Source organism: Dermacentor silvarum, chromosome 3 (genome assembly GCF_013339745.2).
Source record: "Dermacentor silvarum isolate Dsil-2018 chromosome 3, BIME_Dsil_1.4, whole genome shotgun sequence".
Taxonomy (NCBI): domain Eukaryota; kingdom Metazoa; phylum Arthropoda; class Arachnida; order Ixodida; family Ixodidae; genus Dermacentor; species Dermacentor silvarum.
In genome coordinates, this window is record NC_051156.1 from 189,924,920 (window position 1) to 189,948,901 (window position 23,982).

The 23,982-nt window shown below is 47.6% G+C and overlaps 1 protein-coding gene across 1 annotated transcript; it reads right to left on the reverse strand.

Annotated features, from left to right (window-relative positions):
• Positions 1 to 464: 464 nt before the first annotated feature.
• Positions 465 to 23,816, reverse strand: LOC125944417 (high-affinity choline transporter 1-like). Its single transcript, XM_049664875.1, has 7 exons — positions 23,531 to 23,816; positions 21,869 to 21,976; positions 17,382 to 17,537; positions 10,400 to 10,548; positions 4,124 to 4,288; positions 1,220 to 1,468; positions 465 to 752 (listed from the first exon to the last, which is right to left on the reverse strand). The coding sequence occupies exons 1-7, from the start codon at positions 23,814 to 23,816 to the stop codon at positions 465 to 467; spliced, it is 1,401 nt and encodes a 466-aa protein (XP_049520832.1).
• Positions 23,817 to 23,982: the final 166 nt, after the last annotated feature.

The following is a 23,982-nucleotide window of genomic DNA, read 5'->3' on the forward strand; positions in this document are numbered from 1 at the left end:
CAATGTGATCCCCATTTACCGATATAGTAAGTACTATTAGCTATACTAAGTCTCATCAGCTCCGTGACATGCAGCTAATCAGTAACAAAAGGCAGTTGCGTGTTCTGACACGAGAGAAGAGCTCGCCCGTTGTGCGCCACTAATATTTCCGTCAAGTTCCCATTGGGTGGACGTCACGCGTAGGGTGATCAGAGGTGGATGACGGAGGAGCAGTTCTTCTGGTTCTGCTTTCTCGTAGGCTGACGCGATCTATTTCTTACGGCTGCAATGCGCGGCCTATTGTCCCCAAAGAGGGACGACACTCGTCCACGCCTCGTGATGTCACCAGTAGCTATGGCGCGGGAATTTCAGTGTCGTCTGTAATTCTTGAGTATTTCCTAACCTTCGCCTCTCACGGCAAGGATGACGGTTCTACTTTTCCAGAAGTGTAATTTACGAATCTTCCCCTTAATGTATATTCCGCTTTAGCGTCCCTTTAAACATTTGCATGGTTGAAAACCTCCGTAAGCATCGCTGCTACTGGACCAAAAACTATCGCGTGACGACGCACTGGCGACCGAGCCGTAGGAGTTTGTCCACTTCGGCATGTAGAAGAGGCCTATTAGCTGCGGGAACAGCAATACGTAGACCATCTCCGAGGAGAACGCCCAGAGCGCAAACACGGAGGTGACCGAGAGGGCCATGCTCGTGGCGACGGCGGTGGCCAGGCACACAGCCAGTCGCAGCACCTTTACCAGCTCTCTCTCACTGGCCTGCATCATAAAGGAGGTAAGATGGCAGATGGTCAGCATGATCACCTCATCAGTGATTTATTTCACGAAAGCGTTGCGCCAGTTTAAAATAAGACAAATGGAATGCCGTCGTTGCTATTATCCTCACGATACCCCGCCAACGCCATCATCATCATCTTGTCAGCATCAAAGACACTGCCGCCGCCATTATGATGATCATCATCATTACTCCAAGCCCACTGGAGTAGCGTTTTACGCCGCTGAGGCATTTCGTCAGTAAAACAAGCCGTTTGGCTCTTTAAGGCGCTGTGAGAACTGAAGACTACTTCAGAAGTCTTTATTCAGCTCTGCAGAACACAAAGGAGAAAAAAAAACATAAAGAAAGACAAAATGCATTCTTAGGATTCTGTGCCTGCTCTATAAACATCGGCTGAATGTCGAATAAACTTTATAAACGCGTAAGAAGGCAAAGGCCGCCAGTGCTTCACCGCCGTCTTGAAGAGTGCCTGGTAGACATTTCTGGTGACGAGCGTCGAAGCGCTGAGCGCGGAGGAGTCGGCCGAGGACATGACAGCCCCGACGACGGCGGCCATTCCCATCACGGACACAACTCCAGGGCACAGGTAGCGGATGGCGAACGGAAGCACGCTCGCCTGGTCCTGGGGCTTCAGGCTCGCGGGACCCGGGTAGCCGGCCGCCGTGAAATCTGCGCAGTGTCCCAGGGACAGTTCGACAAGCATATACAGGGTGTTTCAGCAACCTTTTCTTTTTAATTGCCTGTGGCAGATAGCGCAATTAGTGTCCATGAGTTGGTCTACTCGAAGAGGCGGACATTACTTGCCCAAAAAGGTTTAAATGCGTAATCGACTAATTAACAAAAGTCGCTAACTAAGTTCTTAACTAATGAACTTATGGTACGTACATATTGCAACTGACCAATTCTAGCGGGTGAGACTGCAAGGCATATCCACTTGAAAGGAATTGTGTGGATGATACCATTTAGGACATATGCGCCGTCAAAATAGCGGTAAAAATGCACTGTAGTTCCATTTACTTCCTTAACAAAACGTCGTTTTATGCATTGACATACAAAATTAACTGGAACGCCCAATGCATTTCTCCGCAAAGTTCGGGAATTAATATTTCGAAGCTGGTGTCATCCTGAGAATTCGTTCAAAGTAGACCCGCCTTGCGAACTCCCCGGCTAGAATTTGTAAAATGCAATAAGTGCCATAAGGTCATTAGTTAAAAACCTAATTGGCGAATCTTTTAATTAACCTATTATGCATTTCAATTATTTTGTGCAAGTATTGTCCGTCTCTTCGAATAGACCAGCTCATAGACTAGAATTGTGCTATCTGCCTGCCACAGAAAACTTAAAAAAGAAAAAAAAAGGTGAAAATGCTCGCTAAAACACCCGGTATATAGCAAAACCGAAGGCCGAATTAAAGCACTTCGTTTGTAAGAACTGCTTGCCATAGGCAGGTCGCCTTGGCTAATAATATATTCGACATCGCTTCTGACTGAGATCTGCTCTTACCAACACTTCCTACGTAAGAATTTCTTTATGAATTGGAGTCTTGATATTTTCGAAGCGTCATTTTATTGAGAAGAACTGTGGCGTGCAGAAATAAGGTTCTAAACAGGGGTTGAGTTAACAAAGCTTTTTGTTCGGAGGCGGTCTTTGCTTTTGGTCTGCCGGCTTCGGTGATGTCTTGCATCAGGATTGGCTGAAACTGTCTTACGAACAATGCCAGCTTTAGACGATTTCGTGAATACATGCCTGGAGCATCATATTGGAACCTATATGTTGCCTCAGAGGATTAGGCGATGCCTGTCGGAGCAGAGTAGTTCGATAGACAGGAGGAAACAGGAGCTTTTCAGAACGCATATATATATATATATATATATATATATATATATATATATATATATATATATATATATATATATATATATATATATATACAGGGTGTCCCAGTTATCATGCAGCACGATTTAAAAAAAGAGGAACGGCGTTACGTGAAGCAAACCTTGTGCGTATTGTTTCCAGTACAGTGGAGTAGCCGCCAGTATTTTTTCGTTACTGAGATTTAATTAGCTAATCGTAATTAATTATCTAACTCGAGAAGTACTCTCCTAATTATCAAAGTGTCAATGAGGAAATTGTAGAGCAACATGAAAAACTCCCGATACAGCTTTCTGTTGCTCAATACGTGCTACATAAATGTGTTTTTCCGAGCGTGAAAGAAGCCCGCGAATACACGCAGAATTGCCGCGCGACTGGTCGCTCGAGGCACTTTGCGTGCATTCGCGGGTTTGGTTTTTCCTTTCAGTTCTAGCGTACGTAAGAGCTATATATCTATATGTATTTTTCGGTATACGGACCCAGGTAACGGGAGTAAATGCGGTGAGCTCATTCACTGCGACAGCAGCAGACTCTCACAGCGTACAGCGCCATCTTCTTGATGACTAATTCTTTGCGATGCGCACAACGTCGTCTTCGTGTTTTGCACTATAAATAATATTAATTATGAGGTTTTACTAGCCAAAACCAGCATCTGATTATGAGGCACGCCATAGTGGGGGACGCCGGATTAATTTTGACCAACTGGAGTTCTTTAATATGCACCTAAATTTAAGTACACGGGTGTTTTCTGCATTTCGCCCCCATTGAAGTGCGGCGGCCGTGGCCGGGATCCAATCCCGCAAACTCGTGCTCAGCAGCCCAACACCATAACCACTGAGCAACCACGGCGGGTCGTTTTGCACTATTCCATGCTGTAGCCTCCGAAACACGTGCACAGACACCAAGACTCCCAGAGTCCATGCGGCTCCCGAAATTCGGTACAAATGCTTGGTTCCAAAGCTGCGTCATAGAGGCGTAGTTACAGAATCTTGCTCTCGACTGCATGTAGCCGCAGGAACACGAGTTCGACCTCCAGTGGCGGGCAAAATTTTGTTTTCTTTCGCTACTTCAATGAAAGAGATGAAGTTGAGGATGAAGATGTGACCTTAGGACGGCGTAACGAAAAGTACGCAAACAGAAAGAACATCTAGCAACGGGGCTTAGCGATTGACCAACCGTGCTCTAGTCTCTGCACCACCAAAACAGATGATCACAGGAAAACGTAGACTTGCAGTGATCAGCAGCTGTCGAAGAAGGGATGTCGATAATGTTCCTACAAGTGGAATTTTCTTCGCCAGGGTAACAACTGCTTCTCTTGCCTGACGCAGTTGTTGATCTGACCAAGGCAAGAACCTTGATCGTGCTACTCGGTATACGTATCCATGCTGGTCACCAAGACAAGTGTCGGAACATCGGCTGCAGCGACATTCCTTGTTCGACATCAGTTGATCTAAAGTCCGAGGTTACGTTTGGTAACTTATCGTCTGACCCACTCGAAGTAACTAAACATAAACTTACTGCTATGCCTGGAGGTGGATGCGATCAAGATTGGCGGCACTGCGAACATCAGGCATCCGACGGCTGAAACGTAGGACAGCATCTGGGCCTCGAACACTGTGGCAGTGCTCAGTACACGCTGGAAGTAGACCTGCACACGTTGAAATGCAGTGATCTAAAGACCGGCGAGGATTTACTCCGGATACCTGGGCCCGTATATACCGAAAAATACATATAGATATATAGCTCTTACGTACGCTAGAACTGAAAGGGAAAATATTCATCTGTCTATCTCACTGCAGCGCGAAGGTACAAAGGAAACCTTTAAATGCGTTTATGAAATACCCGTATGGGTATTTAAATGTAGTTGTCAAGTGCTTTCCTTTATTTTATAAACGTCCCTCTTCGACCCTGTTTCTTATTCTTGTCCTACGTTTTCGCGCCTACAGCTTACCTGCCACGGTATGCCCCCGTACACGAAGGAGAGGAAACGGTCCACCGTCTCGGGTAATGTGGGCTGCGCCGCCTCGTCGCGTGCGTCGACCGTCGTAACCTCGGTGTTTGCAAATTTGCTGGTCATGCAGAATGGCACGCAAAGCCACTGCGTCGAGAAGGGACGTAAAAACACAGTGTAGGTAGTTTTAGGATTGCTATAAAATCCCCTCTCCCTCTCCCTTCAAGCTCTATCTCCTACTTTATTATGCGAGGTCTCCAGTTACCCGCGCCATACGTCAGCGTACTCCGTCAAATGCCTGCAAATTTCTTAATTTCATAACACTATTTAAACCTCAACCGCCTTCTACTGCGTTTCGCTTTAAATACACAATGTAAAGAACGTAAGTTACGCAATCCATACGTGACACAGGTTCACAAAAAGACGGAGACTGAACAATGGTTGAACAGGTGGTCTCTCAGGCTGGAGCAATCGTTTCTACTGGGGCACTCGTCTTCGTCGGAAGATAACACCCCTTGTCGAAACGTTGACTTTAGCCAGAACATTTCTTGTTCGACCCCTGAATATACGTAAATACGTTATCAGAGAGAGATTTATCCTGTCCGTCGTATAACGTAATGCAGTTTACGAAACATGGGAACACCGGAGACGTGGACCGCAGCTGCATTGCTTGTGGCGCCATCTTGTGACGCTTTCTTCAACCACGCCACACCTTTCTGCACTTCGAGGCGTCGTGGAGTTCCTTGACTCGTCAGGGCTCTCCGCACGCCTCTAAGGACATTTCTACAAGCGGGAAGGCCTCACGGCCTCCCACCCCACCCCGGGCCTGACCGGCCTGGCACAACACCCCTGCAGACTCTGCAGCACACCAAGGCCTTCCATCTCGGCCTGATACGTGCCGCCTATGCCTGCCGGTTTTGCTTCGCCCAGCCATGGCGACTCCACTCTATCCCTTCTTTCGCTCCCACTTACCCCTCCCCGTTGGCGCTGAGCCGTGCTCCCTCAAGGGCTGCAGAAGATAGCGCCAACCTTTCCCTTTCCCTCAAGAACCACTTACCGGCCTCGACGGGCTGTGCGGCGACGATGGCTACGATACGGCGCCAGAGTCGACAAGTCGGCGCATGCTGTCTGCCCACCACTTTCCGCCTCGCGCTCTCTTCTATCATCTCCCGCTACGCTCCGCGTCCGCTCGGTTACGAGGTGCAACAACGCCGACGCTCGCCGCAGGAACGGGCGCGTAAGAGCTGAACTTTAAAACATTTCACCAATGGACCTATAGTTAATACCATCGCATCCCCACACGTGTAAGCAGTGGTAAGTGTACTACATAGCATACATACATTGCTTTGACCGTCTTTGAAGCCAACCCTTACGGAAGGGCCACTATATACCTCTTTCTTTGACCTGCATAGTTTCTCAAGGTACCTACATAGATTATTTTACAATATTTCTTTAAATCTCAAGATTTCTGAAAAAAAGCTTATCTGGTGCAATGCAGCTGTACAATTGGCATAAACCTTTTATCTAATAAAGCTTAAAAATCACCGACGATTACGATACACCCTCACGAGAAATTTGAACGCGTGATTTCGTATCGCGATATATTGGCTGGCGCGGGCAATGTCTCGCGCGGCACGGTGCAAACAGAGCGAAGTGTGGCATGACTGCCTCGTTAATCGAGAGATCGCGAGGGGCGGCACGTGGGTGACGCGTGGGCGGGATTCACAGCCGCCGCCGCCGCCGCAGAAAGACCTCCGCTTATGCTGCACTTTGTTTGCATACAGGTGACACGCTATGTAGGCTCCCTACGACACGCGCTTCTCTAGCGCTAACTCGTAGCCATCGTCGCTGCAAAGGTTTTTATGCCGCAACACGATGAACTTCCGGTAGAGGATGTAACAGATGTCATGTTCGGCACCGAAGAGTAAAATAAGTTTTGAGGCGAAAGCCTTAGACCTCCATGTTTCAAGGTCGCGTTGGGACGTACAGGAACTATCACGTGGCGATTAGCTAAGGTAATGATTGATTAGTGATTGGATTAAGGCGGATTAAGATGGATTAAGGTCGATTAAGGGGCATTAAGGAGGATTAAGGTGGATTAGGGTGCATTAAGGTAGATGAAGGAGAATTATGGTGGATTATGGAGAATTAGGGTGGATTAGGGTGCTTTAAAGTCGATTAGGTGTATTAAGGAGGATTTGAAATTGGTGGATTAAGGTGAATTACAGAATTCTTTACAAGGCTTTCGTCTTTACGTTTCTTGATTATATGTGGTGTAAGTGTTTTATGGCGCATCTTTGCGTCTCTTAGTCGATAGCTAAGGACACCTGGCAAAGTTTGTTGACAGGGATGGCGCCGCCATCTAGGCTCGGTGAAGAGAAGTACTGCATCATGACACTAACGAGCGCCCACGGGGAGCGCTACGGCAGTCACAGCGCAGTGGAGGTTCCAACGCGGTATAGCCTGTTGTTGGCACTTTCCACACACAGTTTGTCTTTCCCGTCCGATTAGCGTGTGACGCCTGGTAGCCTACGGAGTGCAGCTTCAACATGCATCAGCAGTTCTAAAATGCCGCCTTCTGCTTTGCTTGCGATGGCAACAACTAAGAAAACTGCTGCACTAAGCGGCACAGAAAGGCAACGGAGTCGACGGGCGATGCTGATGTTACAGAAAGCCTTCGAGCGTTAGCGGCGCACGCTGCGAAATCTGCCACCCGCCACGCAGAAGCTGAGCGCGTCGCAACTCAGCTGGCTGTCCAAGAAACTACGGAGTCGTACCAAAATGCTCAAACCGTCGCCGAAGCGACTCAGCAGCTGAACGCCACTCGCAAACAATTAAGACGCTGTGCGCCGAACACACCTGCAACACGGTCACTGGCCCGCAAATCGTGCGTCTTTCGCTGCAGCAGACCGTGAGTTCACGAAGCAAAGCTGCAACAGTTTCTGTGAAGCCACATTTCACTTACGTGTTCTACCGGTTTCTATGAAAGAGGGATCAACCATAACTTTTTTCCTTGCTTTTACCATCGATGACCGTATCTTTCCTAACGTCAATGATTACTCGGACAGACTTCCTATTCAGGATATTTATTTATTAATTTATTCAAAATACCTAACAAACCCATTGAATGACATTGAGTAAGGGGGGCAACAGTAATTACAAGAAAAAAATACTAATACAAATATTACAAAAGGCAACAAAACAAATATTACGAAAAGCAAAGTGCAACATCTTTATACAATATTAACACGTAGCGAATTCACGTTGGTTTAGGTTAATAGGCGTCTTGCGCTGGAGTTTGAGGTATAGTAGCGGCGCCTGGTGGCGGCGAAAAACGTCATCTGGGTAGTACCAGCTTGGATAGTATTGAGCCCTGGCTGTGGCGAAGCACGTTTCTAGCCCGCGTTTTGCGTCGATTCGCACTTTTTTCTGCCCTGTTTCGAGTGCGAAAAGGCTCGTCACTTCTCACAGACCATGGCGACCAGGCTGCGAGCTGGCCGCAGCCTATAGTTTTACGAAAACGGACTCTCCGTGTGCCGTGGGACGTAATGCTGGAAGCAGAAGACATTGGCGACGCCGATCCGGAGAGTCCTAGATCAGCCTCGAAAAAGCGTCTGCGTCGTTACTGCTGCGTCGTGGGCTGCCATGAACAAGAAGGCCTGAATGCCAACATCTGATTCTACCGTTTTCCTTGAAGGCCTCACGCTGCGGAGCGTCGGGCGCGCTGGATAACTGCAGTTCGTCGCGCTGGGTAAGCGAAATGGAAGACCGACATAGCACCAGCATGGCTGGTGATTCACGATTCGAGACCCGGTCACAGCGACAATTAACAATTCGACTGGTGCGAAGTGGTGAAGTGACCAGGAGTGTGCAAATGACCACAGATGGTCGGGCTCATTCGGTGACAATTCACTACCCCACTACGAGCAGCACAGGTTAGAGAGTTGAATGTGCTCATCCTTGACCTCAAGCCAGCACGTTGAGGCAGCACAGCAAGGTAGTATTGATTACAGCACATCGATGTTCGAGCGCTGTCATTAAAAGCTACATCAAGCGAGCAGCGCACGAGCTCTCGCTGCAGCGTGATTCGCACGTACGTACGTTACTGCGAGCTCATATGCATTACATCAGTTATTTATCAATTGCTAAAGGGACAGATGGCCGCTACTACAGCGCAGGCATAATTACTTGTCTAGCGGCATGCAGTCAACAAAAATTGCAGGAGAACCGCCGTTTCGCGGCATGTCGAAAGACCGCTGCCGTCGCGGCGCGTACGATCGTGCGCTCGAGCAGTTCGTACACCGCGGCATGCTGAAAGACCGCGCTGCCGTCGCGGCGCGTACCGTCGTGCGCTCGAGCAGTTCCGTACACATGTCTGCTTATCGCTGCTGTGAATTCATTTATAGAAAGCACTTGCTCGCGTTTGTACGCCTGAATCTAGCAGCGTGCAAACCTTACCTGAAGTTCAACTTCGCACGTGCGTGACTCGCTTCCCTCGCGATTGACACCGCGCGAAAACTTGACCGCTTATTTCTTGAACGGCTTACACGTATTCGGCGTTGCATAATTTCTTGCCTTTACGCAGCATGCCACCCATGGAAAAACCTTCGGCGCCCGATATTCGCTGCAAGCCGTGGTACAACACAACCGAAAGTGGCGGGTCCATATTGTAAACGTGCTTCCCGAAGCAGACGACCGAGCTTGGTACTACCCAGTTTCGGATTGAGAGCGCTTTTTAGCACCATTTTTGCAGCGCCCCCTGGGCAACGCAAGAGACCCATACTAAAAACAGCCCCGGTCCTGACCAAATCCCGAATGAATTCCTTTATAGATATGCCGAAAGGACATCCAAATTTTTAGCACTAATATTTTAATCGTCCATTACTAGTGGCTCGTTTCCCAGCACTTGGAAGCGCGCAAAAATTGCGCCCATGCATAAAGGCGATCCCACATCTAATACTAGCAACTACCGACCTATATCACTAAACAGCACCTGTTCTAAACTAGTAGAGCATATTGTTATCAAAGCACCTGCTGACTTATTTAGATGAACATAACTTACTTTTTTCAGAACAACATGGCTTCCGGGAAGGATTGTTCACCGTCACTCAGCATATTAAACTTGTACATGTCCTTTTTATCACAATTAATAACCGCGGCGAAAATCATATAATATTCTTAGTCGTTGCAACGGCCTTTCATAAGGTGTCCCAAAAAGAGATTTTACTTGAAACCAATGCTACATTCAAAAATTATGCTCTTACCCGGTGGTTCAGTTCCTATCTTGTTCAACTGGGACGTCAGCGATCTAGTTTATCTCCCGTGGTATATAGCTGGGGAACCACAGGGTAGTTAGTGTCTTAGGGCCCCTCTTCTCCTAGTTTTTATAAATGATCTGCCAAAAGTATACATCTCCTTTTAGGCTATTTCGAACAGGACGTGCGCCTTATTTGGACATTTTAAGTTATTCGCTTCTGAATTCAAGCTCATGTGTACATCAGTTTTGGCAAAAAGCCTTTACAGATGAACTTGGCGCGAGTGTGTAGAGTCAGAAGTCTGGCTGATCTACCCAGTCCGACCCGATCACGTTGCATGCATCTCGCCAAGTGGCCACCGCGACGCTGCCTAACGCTTCCTAAACCCTGCTCACTAGCCTTTCCATGAACCTGACTACCAGATTTAGTCTCGGCAGGCATACTCGCCTGCATTCTGTCAGTCACGTTCGTATACACGAAGCTAACTGATGCACGTTTCGTTTTACACGAGGCTCTCGGGCCGCACTTCATGCTTGATCGGCGCAATTCTCACCAATCCGACGAATGCCGTTAAGAAGTGGAAGGCGTCTGTGTTCACGACTGCAGGCAGGCCTCCGGCACAAGTGCACGTGGCGTAGATCAGCGAGGACAGGACGATGCACGTCGAGCTGCTTAAACCCGCGATCACCTCCGTCGCCTGACCTGCGCCGATGGCCACGTCGAGGTCAGCGCGAATGTATCCTCCAAACGCGGTCACTTTGAGCATGAAATGCTTTTAGCTCCTCGTTGTCGGCGACCTTGAAGTGACCTTGAGCCAGAAGCCACAGCCGTTATCCGGACACTCAGACAGACTTAAACGAGAACATCCGGGCAACGGTTGCGAGAACAAAACGAGATCATCCGGGCAACCACCCAAAGCTTAAGAAAATGTGGTCTCTGGCCCCCAACCCTTTGTACAGGACCGCGTTACATACGCTAGTTATTGCCCAAACAAGTTACAAAAAAATACTGCTTCCAATTTCTTCCTAATGTTTGTTCAGAATATCAGTCAGGCTGTAACTTCTAGTACGCTAAAGTCTTGTCATTTCCAATCGAGACGTTCAAAACGCAGATACAGGGCACCATACACTTGACTGTCATCTTTTGGAGTTGAGACAGGGTTGTCTGTGCTCTTTTCAATGCCAGAGGTCCGTGAGTTGGCCGCGCATTTGCAACCGACCACTTCGACGCAACAAGAAGAAAAAGTAGCGACAGACGCTGAGCGCGCTGCACTGTTGGAAAAAGAAAAGCGGTTGAAGGCGTCGGCAGCACGGGCTGCAAAAGACGCCACATGGTAGCCATTTCCTGCTTGCATCTACTCTCGATTACGGGAGAGCCAACAATCTTTTTTACGCACCCCTTTTGGCAATTCATAGCTTACCGGCACTCTACCCTGAACAGTTTCAACATCCATCCAACTTTGGATGTTTCAAATATTTTTTTTTTGTAGGGCCTCAATTTGACACCAACTGCAATCAAGTTAACAGGGAAAAGAAAACCACGGGTAACTGCAGCGCACGTCTCATAGCCCCAGTGTTGATTTTGGCCGTAAAATCTCACAAATCATTTTTTTTTGCCTGCGCTGTTCCCGCCTGTTTACGAACGTGGAGCTTGTGTATATGCACGGGAAGGCTTGAAAAATAGTCACGCAACCACCACTGCTACAATTTAGAATCCATGTGCATTTTCTAGTACTAGCTTTAGGACCTATTTTATGAGAAAACTCACTTTTTATTTTTTAGACATTCAGACATGTAAAGCGTATGTAGTCTCAAAAACGCAAGTAGGCAGGCAGATTTTATACCCATAGACGAAGCAAAAAAAAAAAAAAAAAAGATTGAGCAGATCCCACGCACTGTGAAGATCGAAGCTACGCGAAAAAAATATCCCAGATATCTGGCTATCGAGCATCGTTCGAATTTCTTCAAAGAGTTTCCAGATGAAACAACGTGTAAAGCAAGCTACCGTGTGTGTGTGCGACCACAGCAGCAAGGCGACGGCGACGACGATAGTATGACAGTGACAGCGACGGCATGGCGATAGTGTTCTTAGTTTTTATTTATTTTTTAATCCGTCGAAGAAACGTTACTCATTTCGTTACACTCTAGGCCAATCCCGAAGGCTGTAAAATGTCGCACAGAATCTCCTTAGCGTTCTGTCATACATTTCCCGGTCCTTTCCTTGTTGCAGATAACGCTGAGAAGATGCCGTGCGACATTATAAAGCCTTCGGGATCGGACCAGGTCGTAACGTAATAAGTTGTAACAGGTTAAAATGTTTCTTCGGTAGAATAAAAAAAAATTTCACCGACGATCACGAGACTCCCTAATGCGAAATTTGAGCGCAGCTGTAGAGGGGTTTTCATTTCGCGATATATTGGCTGGCGCGGACAATCTGCCTCGTGCGGCACGTTGCAAACGGAGCGAAGCGGGGCGCGACTGCCTCGCTAATCTGGAGATCGCGAGAGGCAGCGCGTGGGTGACGCTTTGGCGCAATTCACTGCAGCCGCCGCAGACAGACCTCCCAGACGACGCGCGCTACTCTGGCGCCACCGAGTAGCCATCGTCGCTGCGCCACCCTTTCCTTCACACGCTTTCGCCATCCCCTCCTCTTCCGCTTTCCGCTTCATGGTTCCGCTGCACCCTCGTATTCCGCTCCCCCCCCCCCCCCCGTCTTTTATCCCCCGCTGCGCTCCGCGTTCGCTCTTTCATCCTCCGATGTGCTCGTTCGCTCTGTTACGCCGACGCCGACGGCCGCCGCAGGAACGGCGCCTTAAGAGCTTCGCTATCTAAATCGGCCTCCATTCCGCCCTGTGAAAGTGGATGTACGGCGAAGCTGATGCGGACGTTAGACAAGCGCAGCCGACGTTAGACAAGTACCAAGACCCCAACTTACGTTATATGACGTCACACAAGCACCAGCACCAGAAGGAACGTACGTCATGCGCACGCGCACGTTTGCGGCAGTGCAGCATACATGCTCATTCTTCTGGGCCCTCCGCCAAGGGCAAGTGCCTTATGAACTAAATTAACGTTTAAAGTCATCTACGTCAGAAAATGCCTAAAGTACGAATTGCACACAAGCTGCAGATATGATAGCTTCGCATTTTAATACGAATATATGAGATAACGCGATTCTGTTACGTGGAACCTAAAAGACAAAGTCCTTGTCGAGCTGCCGTTTAAGGTTTGTCTGAGTGACCGAGACTGCTAGGTGACGGCACTGTTTTTGGACAGCGTTTACCATAATGTCAATAACGGTCGCAGCACATGCTGTGCGACTGATGCAATGGGCAGAGCGCCCCCGAATCAAGGACATTGTGTGCACATGTTCGTCACGATCGTGTAGGAAAGTGCGTCACGTATCCTCATTCTTGTAGGCCCTCCACCTGGCGCAAGTGCGTTATCGAACTAATTGAATTCCTCAAAGTAAAATGCGTCAGAAAATTCGTAAAGTACGACTTAGACACAACGTATGGAAATGATAGCATCAGATTAAAATTCGAATATGCGAGACAAAACATAATTTTGTTACGCGGAAACTCAAACACAAACCACTTTTCCAGCTTCCGTTTGAGGTCTGTGTGAGTGTTTGTGGTCGCGTGTTTTTGGGATGAGCACCGCACGAAAAATCCCGACCAACTAGAGACTAACGGCTTCGCTGTAAAAGGTCGCAGTTTCGCCTGAAGGGCGAAGCATAAATTGCGATAGCAAATTTACTAGTAGAGTATACGGAGTAAGTCTGATGGGCTGCATAAACTTGGACACATTCGCTTACTAACTGAATTAACAAGCATGGTGTCAGCGCGCTCAAGCAAATATGAATAGATCACACTCGATGACCGCGTCGAAACGCTGGTGTCAAACGCGTCAAAACGAACCAAGGAATGCTTCCCATTAAAATCTAAAGGTGGTCGTTGAGAAACATCATTTTATAGTGGTTGATATCACGTTTCCCATTAACAGGTGGAGGAAATCCCGTGCGCGTAATCTAATCTAATTACTCTACTAATCCTTTCTTTCACTTCTAGTAAATGCGATGTCATAGAAAATGCCTATACTGGCGCTTACTCAATTTTAAATGCTAAGAATTTCTTGGCGAACATTTACCATCTATCCTATCTATCTATCTATCTATCTATCTATCTATCTATCTATCTATCTATCTATCTATCTATCTATCTATCTATCTATCTATCTATCTATCTATCTATCTATCTATCTATCTATCTATCTATCTATCTATCTATCTATCTATCTATCTATCTATCTAGCCACCGACGTCTTTGTGCTGGCGGGGTTGTTTCGTTAACTTGGTATGTACCAAAAGTGACATACTATGACAAGAGTATATGGCGAACATAAATAATGTGTCATGACATGAATGTCATGACATGGGTGTTATGTACGTCATGAAACAGACGCCAAAGTCCTGGTGCTCTCATGGTCGTTTCGTTAACTTGGTAGGTACGAAAATTGGCATAGTATGACAGGAGTGTATGACGAACATAAGTGATAGGCCATGACATAAATGTCATGACATGCGTGTCATGTAGGTCATGACAATGACCCAGCGAAAAAGATTAACGCTCAAAAGCCACTGAAATGGGTTTGGACGTCGGTACTAAGTGAAGGAAACACTAAAGGATGGTGGAAGAAGTCATAGTCATGAGCATGACTCAGCAAAAATGACAATGACTCAGGGAAAAAAGAATAACACTCAAAAACCACTGGAATGAGTTCAGACGTGGGCACTAAGTGAAGGAAACACTAAAGGATGATGGTAGAAATCAGTCATGAGCATGACTATGGCTTTCGCCTTAAGGTCTCTTAGGTGTAGCTAAACAGACTTCTGAGGACTCATGACATGAATGTCATGACATGCGTGTCATGTAGGTCATGAAAGAGCTGCTTACGTCTTGGTGCTCTCATGGTCGTTTCGTTAACTTGATAGGCTCCCCGCACACTGGGTCGGATAACATCGATTCCCACAGGGCGTGAGGTCTGCCAGCTTTTTTTAAACAGCGGAGCTGTTAGCTGTTCTTTTCCCCGCGTAGCGTTCGCAAATACTCGCCTAGCGATGACGTCACTGTGCACAGCTGCGCCTCGCTTCGCCTAGCTCCTCCATCGCCGCGCTAGTGATGACGTCACTGCGCACATCTGCGCCTCGCTTCACCTTGCGATAGACAATCGATAGCCAATCAATAGCAAATTGATCATCGATAAATAATCAATAAATTCCGGAAAAGCATAACCCGTAAGGCCAGGACCAGCTAGGTGCCGATCAGCTCCGCTATTTCTTTAGCCTTGCGCCACTATATATAGTGCAAGATACGCAAATTTTTTCATCCAGCAGCCGTGCCACGGCTTACCAGTCATGATCGGAATGTTTGGTTTGAAGCCCTGCACGCAAACCTAATCGGTGCGCTATCGCGCAGCTAAAGTTATATCAGTAACGGTGAAAAAAAAATATTTTCTAAATAATGGGGGTGTAATTGCAATTTAGCCCGACATTGCTTCACTGTATTCAGAAATTAAAATAAGGTTCGGTGCTGCTTGTGAAAAGTAATCTGATAGTTGTTTACCACCTCGAAATGATTGCAGCTTAGATGAGAATAATCAGAAACGTTGTAAAAGAACCCTGTGTCACTGTTGTTGCTAAAACGATAAAGGGCAACATTGGAGTGCCTAAGGATTCGGCTCCGTAGAAGTACAGGCATGGCGTCATCCTGGGTCGCAATTTGTGTATGCCTGTTAATCCGAAACCTCTCCTCATCATCCACACATGACCCACAGAATTACTAGCGAGTTTTAGTGTGTCCGGTATTCTGGTGGACGTAAACGTGAGCTACGCGCTCAAAAACACAGTGCACTTGCCTTTCACCTCTGAGAGTCAGGCTAGCTGGAATGCGTTCACAATTATGCACAAATTATTCACAGCCAATCAGGTTCACTCATTACCCTGGCGCTGAGCGGTATTGTGTGTGTAAAGCAACCGTTATTTTTTTTTTCGAAGGCAATGTACCAACCACCGCAAGAAAAAATGCTTTAATGCGATAACATTATACATATCAAAACTTTGTATTTGGTGATGTGGGGAGCATTGTCCTCGGTGGAGCATTTAGCGAAGTGAGAGCGACGGAGCGGCAAAGGGGGAGCAGCAGGCAAGTTATATGAGGAGCGGTGGTTTCGCATGCGCGCGGCAGGCATACTGAATTGCACAACGCTGTACACCAGACTGCGCTGTATTAAGGTGATTGAAGTACAGCGATTGATGCGGTTCGCATGGACACCTGTGTATATTGCGGTAGGTATGATCAGTGTGTAGTTTGTTCTACAGCGATAGCTGCGGTGTATCTGTGTTGTGTTTAAGATTCAACAGACACAAAAAAGCAGTCGTTATGCTGTTGTGTCTCGGTTGGTCATTGGTCACGTTGTAAATAGCAGCAAAGGATCATAATGTGAAGAATGATAACGCACACCCTACCTATGGTACGGGTATATATGAATACACGCAGATGTCACTAGATAAATGCTATCGTATTAAAGTCGCTCGAGTGAAGCATGAGGATCTGCGAGTTTTAATACGAAAGTGTTTTTTGCCTGGGTCCACGGCCAACTTCCTGTAACAGACTGGCCTTCAGGCGCGAACGCGTAAAATATGCTTTCTTGACAGGGCTGGCGCCGCTATCAACAGGAACAGTGAAGGGAAGTACTGCATCATGACACTAACGAGCGCTGACAGTGAGCGCTTCGGTAGTCTCAGCGCAGCGGAGGCTCCAACGCGGTGTAGCCTGGTGTAGCCTGGTGTAGTCGGTGTAGGTCTTGCTCTGACGTGAACATACGCACATGATTTGTCTTTCGCGTCGGATTAGCCTGTGACGCCTCGTAGCCTACGGAGTGAAACTTCAACATGCTTCAGCAGTGCTTGCACGCCGCCTACTGCTTCGCTTACGATGGCACCAACTAAGAAAACTACTGCGCTAAGCGGCGCAGAAAGGCAACGACGTCGACGGGAGAATCTCGCTTTGGCCCGGCGAGGGAGACGCCAGTGGCAGAGTTCGTGGCGCATGCTGCGAACTCTGCCGCTCGCTTTCCTGAAGCTGAGCGCGTCGCAGTAGGGAGCCTACATGCAAGCGCCGTTTTTACATGCAAGCGCCTACATGCAAACGGCGCTTGCATGTAGGCTCCCTACGTCGCAGCTCAACTGGCTGCCAAAGACACTACGGAGCCGGACCAAAATGCTCGTACCGTCGCCGAAGCGACTCGGCAACAGGACACCACTCGCCAACAGTACGCCGCGCGCCAAGCAAACCTGCAACACGGTCGCAGGCTCGCAAATCATGCGCCTTTCGCTGCAGCAGACCGCGAGTTCACGAATCAAACATGCAAAAGCTTCTGTGAAGATACGTTTCACTTCCGTGTTCCGCCGATTCCTATGTAAGAGGGATCAACCGTAGCTTTTTTCAATCAAATTTTACACGTCATGTCGCTCACCTAGCGCCGCCAGCACCGCGGCCGACCAGAACAGCTCTCCGCACAAAGCAGGCAGGCATAGCAGCAGGCCAATCCAGCGGCCGTACAGCTGCTGGAACGGGTCCAGCATGGTGAACGAGCGCGTGGCGCGCATTTTGTGCGAAAAGAACAGGCCGCCTGCGGAAATGGATGCGGGTTTAGAAGACGTTTCTTCCACGAAAAAATTGATACGAACATTTTTAGTCACAATGACGACACAATTCGTATCCAAGTGAACGATTGTAGTAGTTCAACTGCCTACCCAAATGCATCACAGCTGAATGGCTGATTAAGGCGGCCACCTTACGAGTGCAGCAATATCTGGTGGATATCATTAGCGCAGCGCTAAAACACCACACCGACAAGACTATGGACTGGGGGTCTCTTCAACGTCTTTCTTACGCACAATGAAGTGTTTATCTCTCTCCATAATCCTCCGCGAAGCATGTACATATTGTCCGTATAACTTCCTTGCCGCGTGAGCGTTGAACTGGTTATCGTGCTCCCTCTATCTGGCCACATTAGCGAAACAGACGCAATGAAATGATTAGAACAACCGTCTCGGAAACGGAAATATACCTGCCCATGCAATCGTATTCCGTAAGCTACACAGGCGAATTTTTTAAACGAAACGGTTGACTGCGTAGGTGAACTACGATATGGCATCTGAATACGATCTGTGGAAACTTAGCAATAACTGTACATCTGCGAAAGCACGAGCGCCCGGATTCACAAAAAAAAAGGTCTTACACTAAAATTGTTCGTAAAGAAAATTTCAGCCAATTGGTGCTGCACATACTATTAACGAAAGCGGCAAGTAAATGGCAAGAAGAACGTATACGAAGGAAACGCTCTGTGAATCCGGCCTCCAGATGCACAAATAAAAGACATAAAGGCAAAAGGATCGAGGCATGAGACCCGAACTATTTTTCAGCTCATTTGCCATTAATGGCAAACAAACAGATATCCTCAGTGTTCTTGATCTCATATGAATGACTGGTCATATGAATGACTTGGTCTCATATAAAACACCAACTGTGGAAATCTAAGCGCAGCTTCCGCTGGTGCTTGCGTGTTGACTGAAGAACTCCATTCTTGTTCAGGGACAATTTGCAAGAGAGTTTGCGGTTTGGGTATTTGGTACATAGTATTTAGAACGAAAAGAGGCCTAACAATAGAGACAGACAGAGCTGTCTCTCTCTCTCTTCCTAGTCCCGTTAGTTCACGACATTTTCGTTCTCGAATTTGACAATACGGAACACACGTCGAAGTTGAACACATTTTCACCAGTGAACACATCGCTCAACGTATAAACGTGTGGCACTTCATACTCGCGGGCGCGGCTGACAGAGACAAAAGTGCATCGCACACACTGCACATCGAAATGTACTCGTGCTGCGCGAAATTTTTTACATATTGCCTTGCTTGCAGCTGTAAATGACACGGTGTCATCATTGGGTATTGATAGTGTTTCGCTTTGTATTCGCGAGAAATTGTAGTATACACTCTCATTCTAAGCCATTCTTCGTTGCGTACCGACGCTGGGTCCACCCCGAAGGCGGTGCGATTTCAAATGACGTCGGAAAGCACTATCTGCTACGGGGGAAAACGGGGCAAATGGTTTACTCTCGCTTTTATAATAAAATTGTTGCCACGCGACTTGACACACGCGTCGAGCATTTCGAAGAGCTATAGCCTTCGCGAGACGAAAGGACAGCGGTAATTAAAGTTGTTGTTCCCTCACTCCATCAATGCACCTGTGTCCTAAGTAGGTAGAGCATCGTGTTACATGTGCCTGGGGACCCTTGTTCAAATCCCATCGTTGGACGCGTAAGCTACGAAGGTAGATTGAGTCGTTCCCAGTGTTTAAGAAAATAAGAAAAATCAGCACCTTAGAGGGAACAAAGGAAAGACGACAGCAAAACAGTGTTCTTGGTGTGCACTTTTCAGGGCAGTAAAATGAGCTGAGGACCTGCCACTTCCTATCCTGTCGGCGTCTCTGTCTTCTATGAAGTGTTCCCTTCCTTCCTTACTTGCCTCCTTTCTTTATTTCTTTCTTTTCTCCTTCCTTCCATCCTCCCTTCCTTAGCCCTGCATTTTTCTGCAATAGGTAGGCAAAGAAGTCTTTATTAAAAAAAGGAGAAAAAAGGCGAAAGATTGCACTAGGCCGCTCAAAGCTCAAGACACAGCGAAGCTGGCCGATTGATTGCGTCTCTTGGTTGTAGCTAGGTTATATCTGTCTCTTTCTTTCTCTCTGTCTCCTTCTTTCTCTCTCTTTCTCACTCCCATTTTCTCTTTCTCTCTCCCAAAGGAAGTTGTGATGCAATTGTCAGTACAATGCAAGCATATGGTTCCTATAAATCCGCGTTCTGCAAGCGTGGGGGAATGGCGAATTGGCTGGTTCCCGGGTTCGAATCCTGCTTTGCCACGATCGTTCATTTTGTTATTTATTTATTGATTTATTTATTTCTCTCGGGCGGCGAGCGCAGACGTGCCAGGATGACGTCACGGCACATGCGCAGTAGTGCGCAGCTGGCGGGAGCTCGGCGGAATCGCGTCTGTGTGGCGTCGCCTGTTTGCCATGGCTACGGCGCGGCAGTTTGGTGCCACACGCACAAATTGCGGCTGGCTTAAACTGCGGAAGAAGACGACGACGCTCGAGCCAATGCTGATGATGATAATTTCGTGGAACACGCACAAATTACGACTGGCATAAACTGCGGAAGATGACGACGCTCGAGCCAATGCTGATGATGACAATTTCGTGGCACACGCACAAATTACGGTTGGCTTAAAGATCTTCGCTGTTAAAATATTCTTGCTCGAGAATTTGTAAGCAGCCTTCGCCACATGGTTACAGATGCTAAGCGGCGAAGCACAATGTGTAGCCGGAAGCCAGGCGAGGTTGACGAGAGAGGAACCTCTTCCGTTAGTGTGCGCCGCACATTTACAGTAAGGATGTACTCAGCAGAAACGGCGGACAGAATGCGTGAAGGACCCGCGCGCACATGTTTTGCCGATATGTGCACCTATTACGATTGCTCAAACGAAAGAAGTCAGAGTCAAGGCATGTCCAAATTTAGAACGAATTTTCAGAATTGAAACAGTCTCGGGATATCCGTATTCCTTCCCGCCCTACCCCCGCAATAATAATAAAAAAGAAAGCGTGCATGATATACATTAGCATTCCACGTAGCTTTCTTCGGCAGTGTGCTAAGAGGGCGTTTTAAAATGACGTATCTTGCGGCACATTCTGAGATCAAGACCGTAAACTGCTGCTGGTCACGAAATTTCCCCCCAGACAACTTCGAATCCCTACTGGAGCTTTAGTTGAGCTATTGCAATGCGCTACATGATGACTCCACCTTGTAGTAGGTGAGATATCAATGATACTTCAACATTATGAAATTCAACCTAAGCGATATCAGTGGCGAAAAACGCTTAAGGCTGATTCACATTAGGCGGGCACGGCTCTGATTTTGGTCTGCCGACTGTTGGTCACAGCGTTTTCCTTCCTTTAAACGTTTCCGTCCTGTAAACTGCTCGCGTCATCAGTCGGCAGAACAAAATCGTCCTTGTGTCGGCGTAGTGCGAATCAGCCTTTAGAGATACAGCAGAGCTTTAGGCGGTCCGTAAACATAACACAGTTTATGGAATACTGGAACACTGAAGACAGCAAGCACAGCTTTAGATGCTCCGTAAACATAGCGTTTGCTGCATACCGGGTTATCAGAGAGGTGCACAGCAGCAACAACACTGGTGCCGACATCTTGTGGCACAGAGTTTAACCAGACAGCACAGAAAGCTAATAGCGCAGTGACTTACCATATTCAACTTAACTGCTGGTGTACAGCGATACAGAATCTTTAACATGCAGTCAATTATGATTTTCCATCGACGAGAACACGGACGCGACTCAAAAATTTTCAGACGCATTGTAGTTGGAAAAAGCGTCGCAAAATGTCGTTACGACCTCCGCTACGGCCGTCCACAGCTCCGGGAACCGGGTAATCCGTAAACGCTCAAGCTTCGCGGACAAGCTAAAGCTCCAATGACGTGACCAGCAGCGCTGGTGGCACGTCATCTTTTGAGGCTGATTTGAACCAGATTGCACAGAGATATAATTGCAAGAATCACGCTTGTGTTTGCCCGCTGGTGCGAGGGCTTTAGCAGCAATAGCCATTAGAGTATAGCAGACTTATTTTCTTCGAAAGAATGACTGACACATCACTAAAACGTTTTTAATGCGTTGTGGTTGAAGAAAGCGTCGCAAGAAGGCTCTGCCAACGCTAATGCCTCATGATGCTTTAGTGAAAACTCTAAATAGCGCCCAAGGTGCTCACACATGGATTTGGTATAGATTAGAGCAAAGCACTATGCTTACGCCGCATGCTAACATTATACAGTACGCAGTCCCGTAGGAGGCACTAGGATAGGGCTGCTTCGTTGCATGTATTCATGCAGCTCACCAAATATCAGGCTTATCGCGTAGCCAATGGGGACTTGAGTGCTGAGCAGGCCGTGCTTGAAGACAGCCTCGGCAGTACCGTTCAGGTAGCCTCCTCCGACCCAGGTCGCTGGCGATAGGTAAGAGTAAGCTCATTTTAAATACGTTATGCAATTAAGCACACATTTATTGCAAAACGAAATGTACGTGTCACAATTATAAGGGGCCGTAAACTCCCAAGTAACTCCAGGATTATGAATATTGGGTTCGTGCTCGACTTGTATTCAAATCGATGTTGTTAAAAGTAAGGAGGACCCTCTTCTTTATGCTCATCAGATTGAAAACACGCAGTTTCGGAGTGCAATAAGGGTTTCGGGAGCGCTGTCGGCAGCACAATTCAAACGCAACGCGCACGCTTCTGCCTCGAAACTTTCATGTCACTTGTGACATGAAAGTACCAAGGCATGTATCGTGCCCCTTGTGACGTGACCCTTATAAGTGACTTGAAACGTTGAACTGAAAGACGCCAATGAGCAACAAGAGTGCACGGAAAGAACACACGCGGTACGTAGACGAGTGCATGCCACATGCATGCCACGTGGTCTTTCCCTGCGTTCCTGTTGCTCGGCAGCGCGTTTCCCTTCAACATGTATATAGAACCAACTAGCCCTGGGGCTAGTTGGTTCTACAATGTTGAAGGGAAATGTTGAAGGGAAACGTTGGGCGACGTTAACCCTTCCTGGCCGTCATACGAGAGATTTTTCAGGACACTGCTGTACACATGAGATAAATGTCTAATGGCAGTCCTTTGACGTCAACGCAAGAATGCCAGCAAGTCCAGGAGCTTCGGACCTTCACTAACATATATCGACGCGGGCCGCGGGAATGCAAACACACGCGGTTCCTTTGGCAGGCAATCTCCTTTCACGAATGACTTGAAGCACAGTCAAGAAGTTGGAAATATTCCGAGGAAATGGATATTACACGGCAAGCCGTACGTCAAGCATGAGCGGTATACTGCTTCTTGCAGCCGAAAGTATATTCAAATTTTCACGCTAAGTTAGGAGTATAAAACCTATGAACACTAACCAAATTTAAGAGCATTCGCGAACCGATTAGTGTAATTCGTGAGGAAATTGAAATATGAATTTGGACGCTTGGGCGGTTCAACCAACTTTATAGACTTCAGCTTTCAGACTGTTGAGGCAGGGAGCCCAAAATGAAAAGATCAATTATTCTAAAATTGTACTAAGACTGCCGTTTTCAGAACAAAATGAAGTATGGCCTCTGAGATCATGTACGCGCCCCCAAGTTATGGTAGCTCCCAAGCTATGCTGTCCAGCCACCGTACACAGGCCGCATGTAGGCCTTATGCTGCCTTCGCCGGAGGCCACAGAAAAGACATTGTTTAACCAGCGGGTGCCGATCTTCGAGGCCACGACCCACACTGTCTGTGACGTGGCAGCACACACTTACGCGCGCGATTAACCTATGAGAGGATGTTTCCGCAGTGCCTGAAAAAAAAAAAAAGAATTTCAAATTTTCCCGGATAATCTAGTAACACTGATGTGACGTGGAAGTCAGAAAGCAGCCGAGGGTCGAGGTGGTGGTAAAAGCTCGGCCTTCCACGAACTCGGCTCAATGCGCAACGCAAACGTGCGTCGTTGATGAAGCGTATATATACCTGTCATTGAGCTGACGCCCAGGAAGAGCGGAATGTTCCTGTTCGCGAGCGTCAACCTGACGAAGCCGGGGCTCAACGCTTCGTCGTGAGCGTTGCCGTAGCTCAAGTTGACGCGGTTCGCAGCTCTCTTCTTTCCTCGTCGGCTGGACCAAGCAGAGAGCCCCACTAAGACGCCGTAGTAGGCGGCCAAGACAACGACTGCTACAATGTTCACCTGCATGGCGTCCGATTTCCACGTCTTCTTTTTCTTCTTCTCCTGCTTCAGCTTGCCGATGATTCCAAGCATTGGCACACACCGATGACGAAAGATAGGCAATGAGGACGAGTAGGACGCGGAACCGGCTATTGGAAGAGGAAAACCGCGGTAACTGTGTCACTGTACGGACGGTAGATGATTTCACCTTCTACAGCACTAAGCCCATTAAAATATGAAAACCTACTTTTCTCATTAT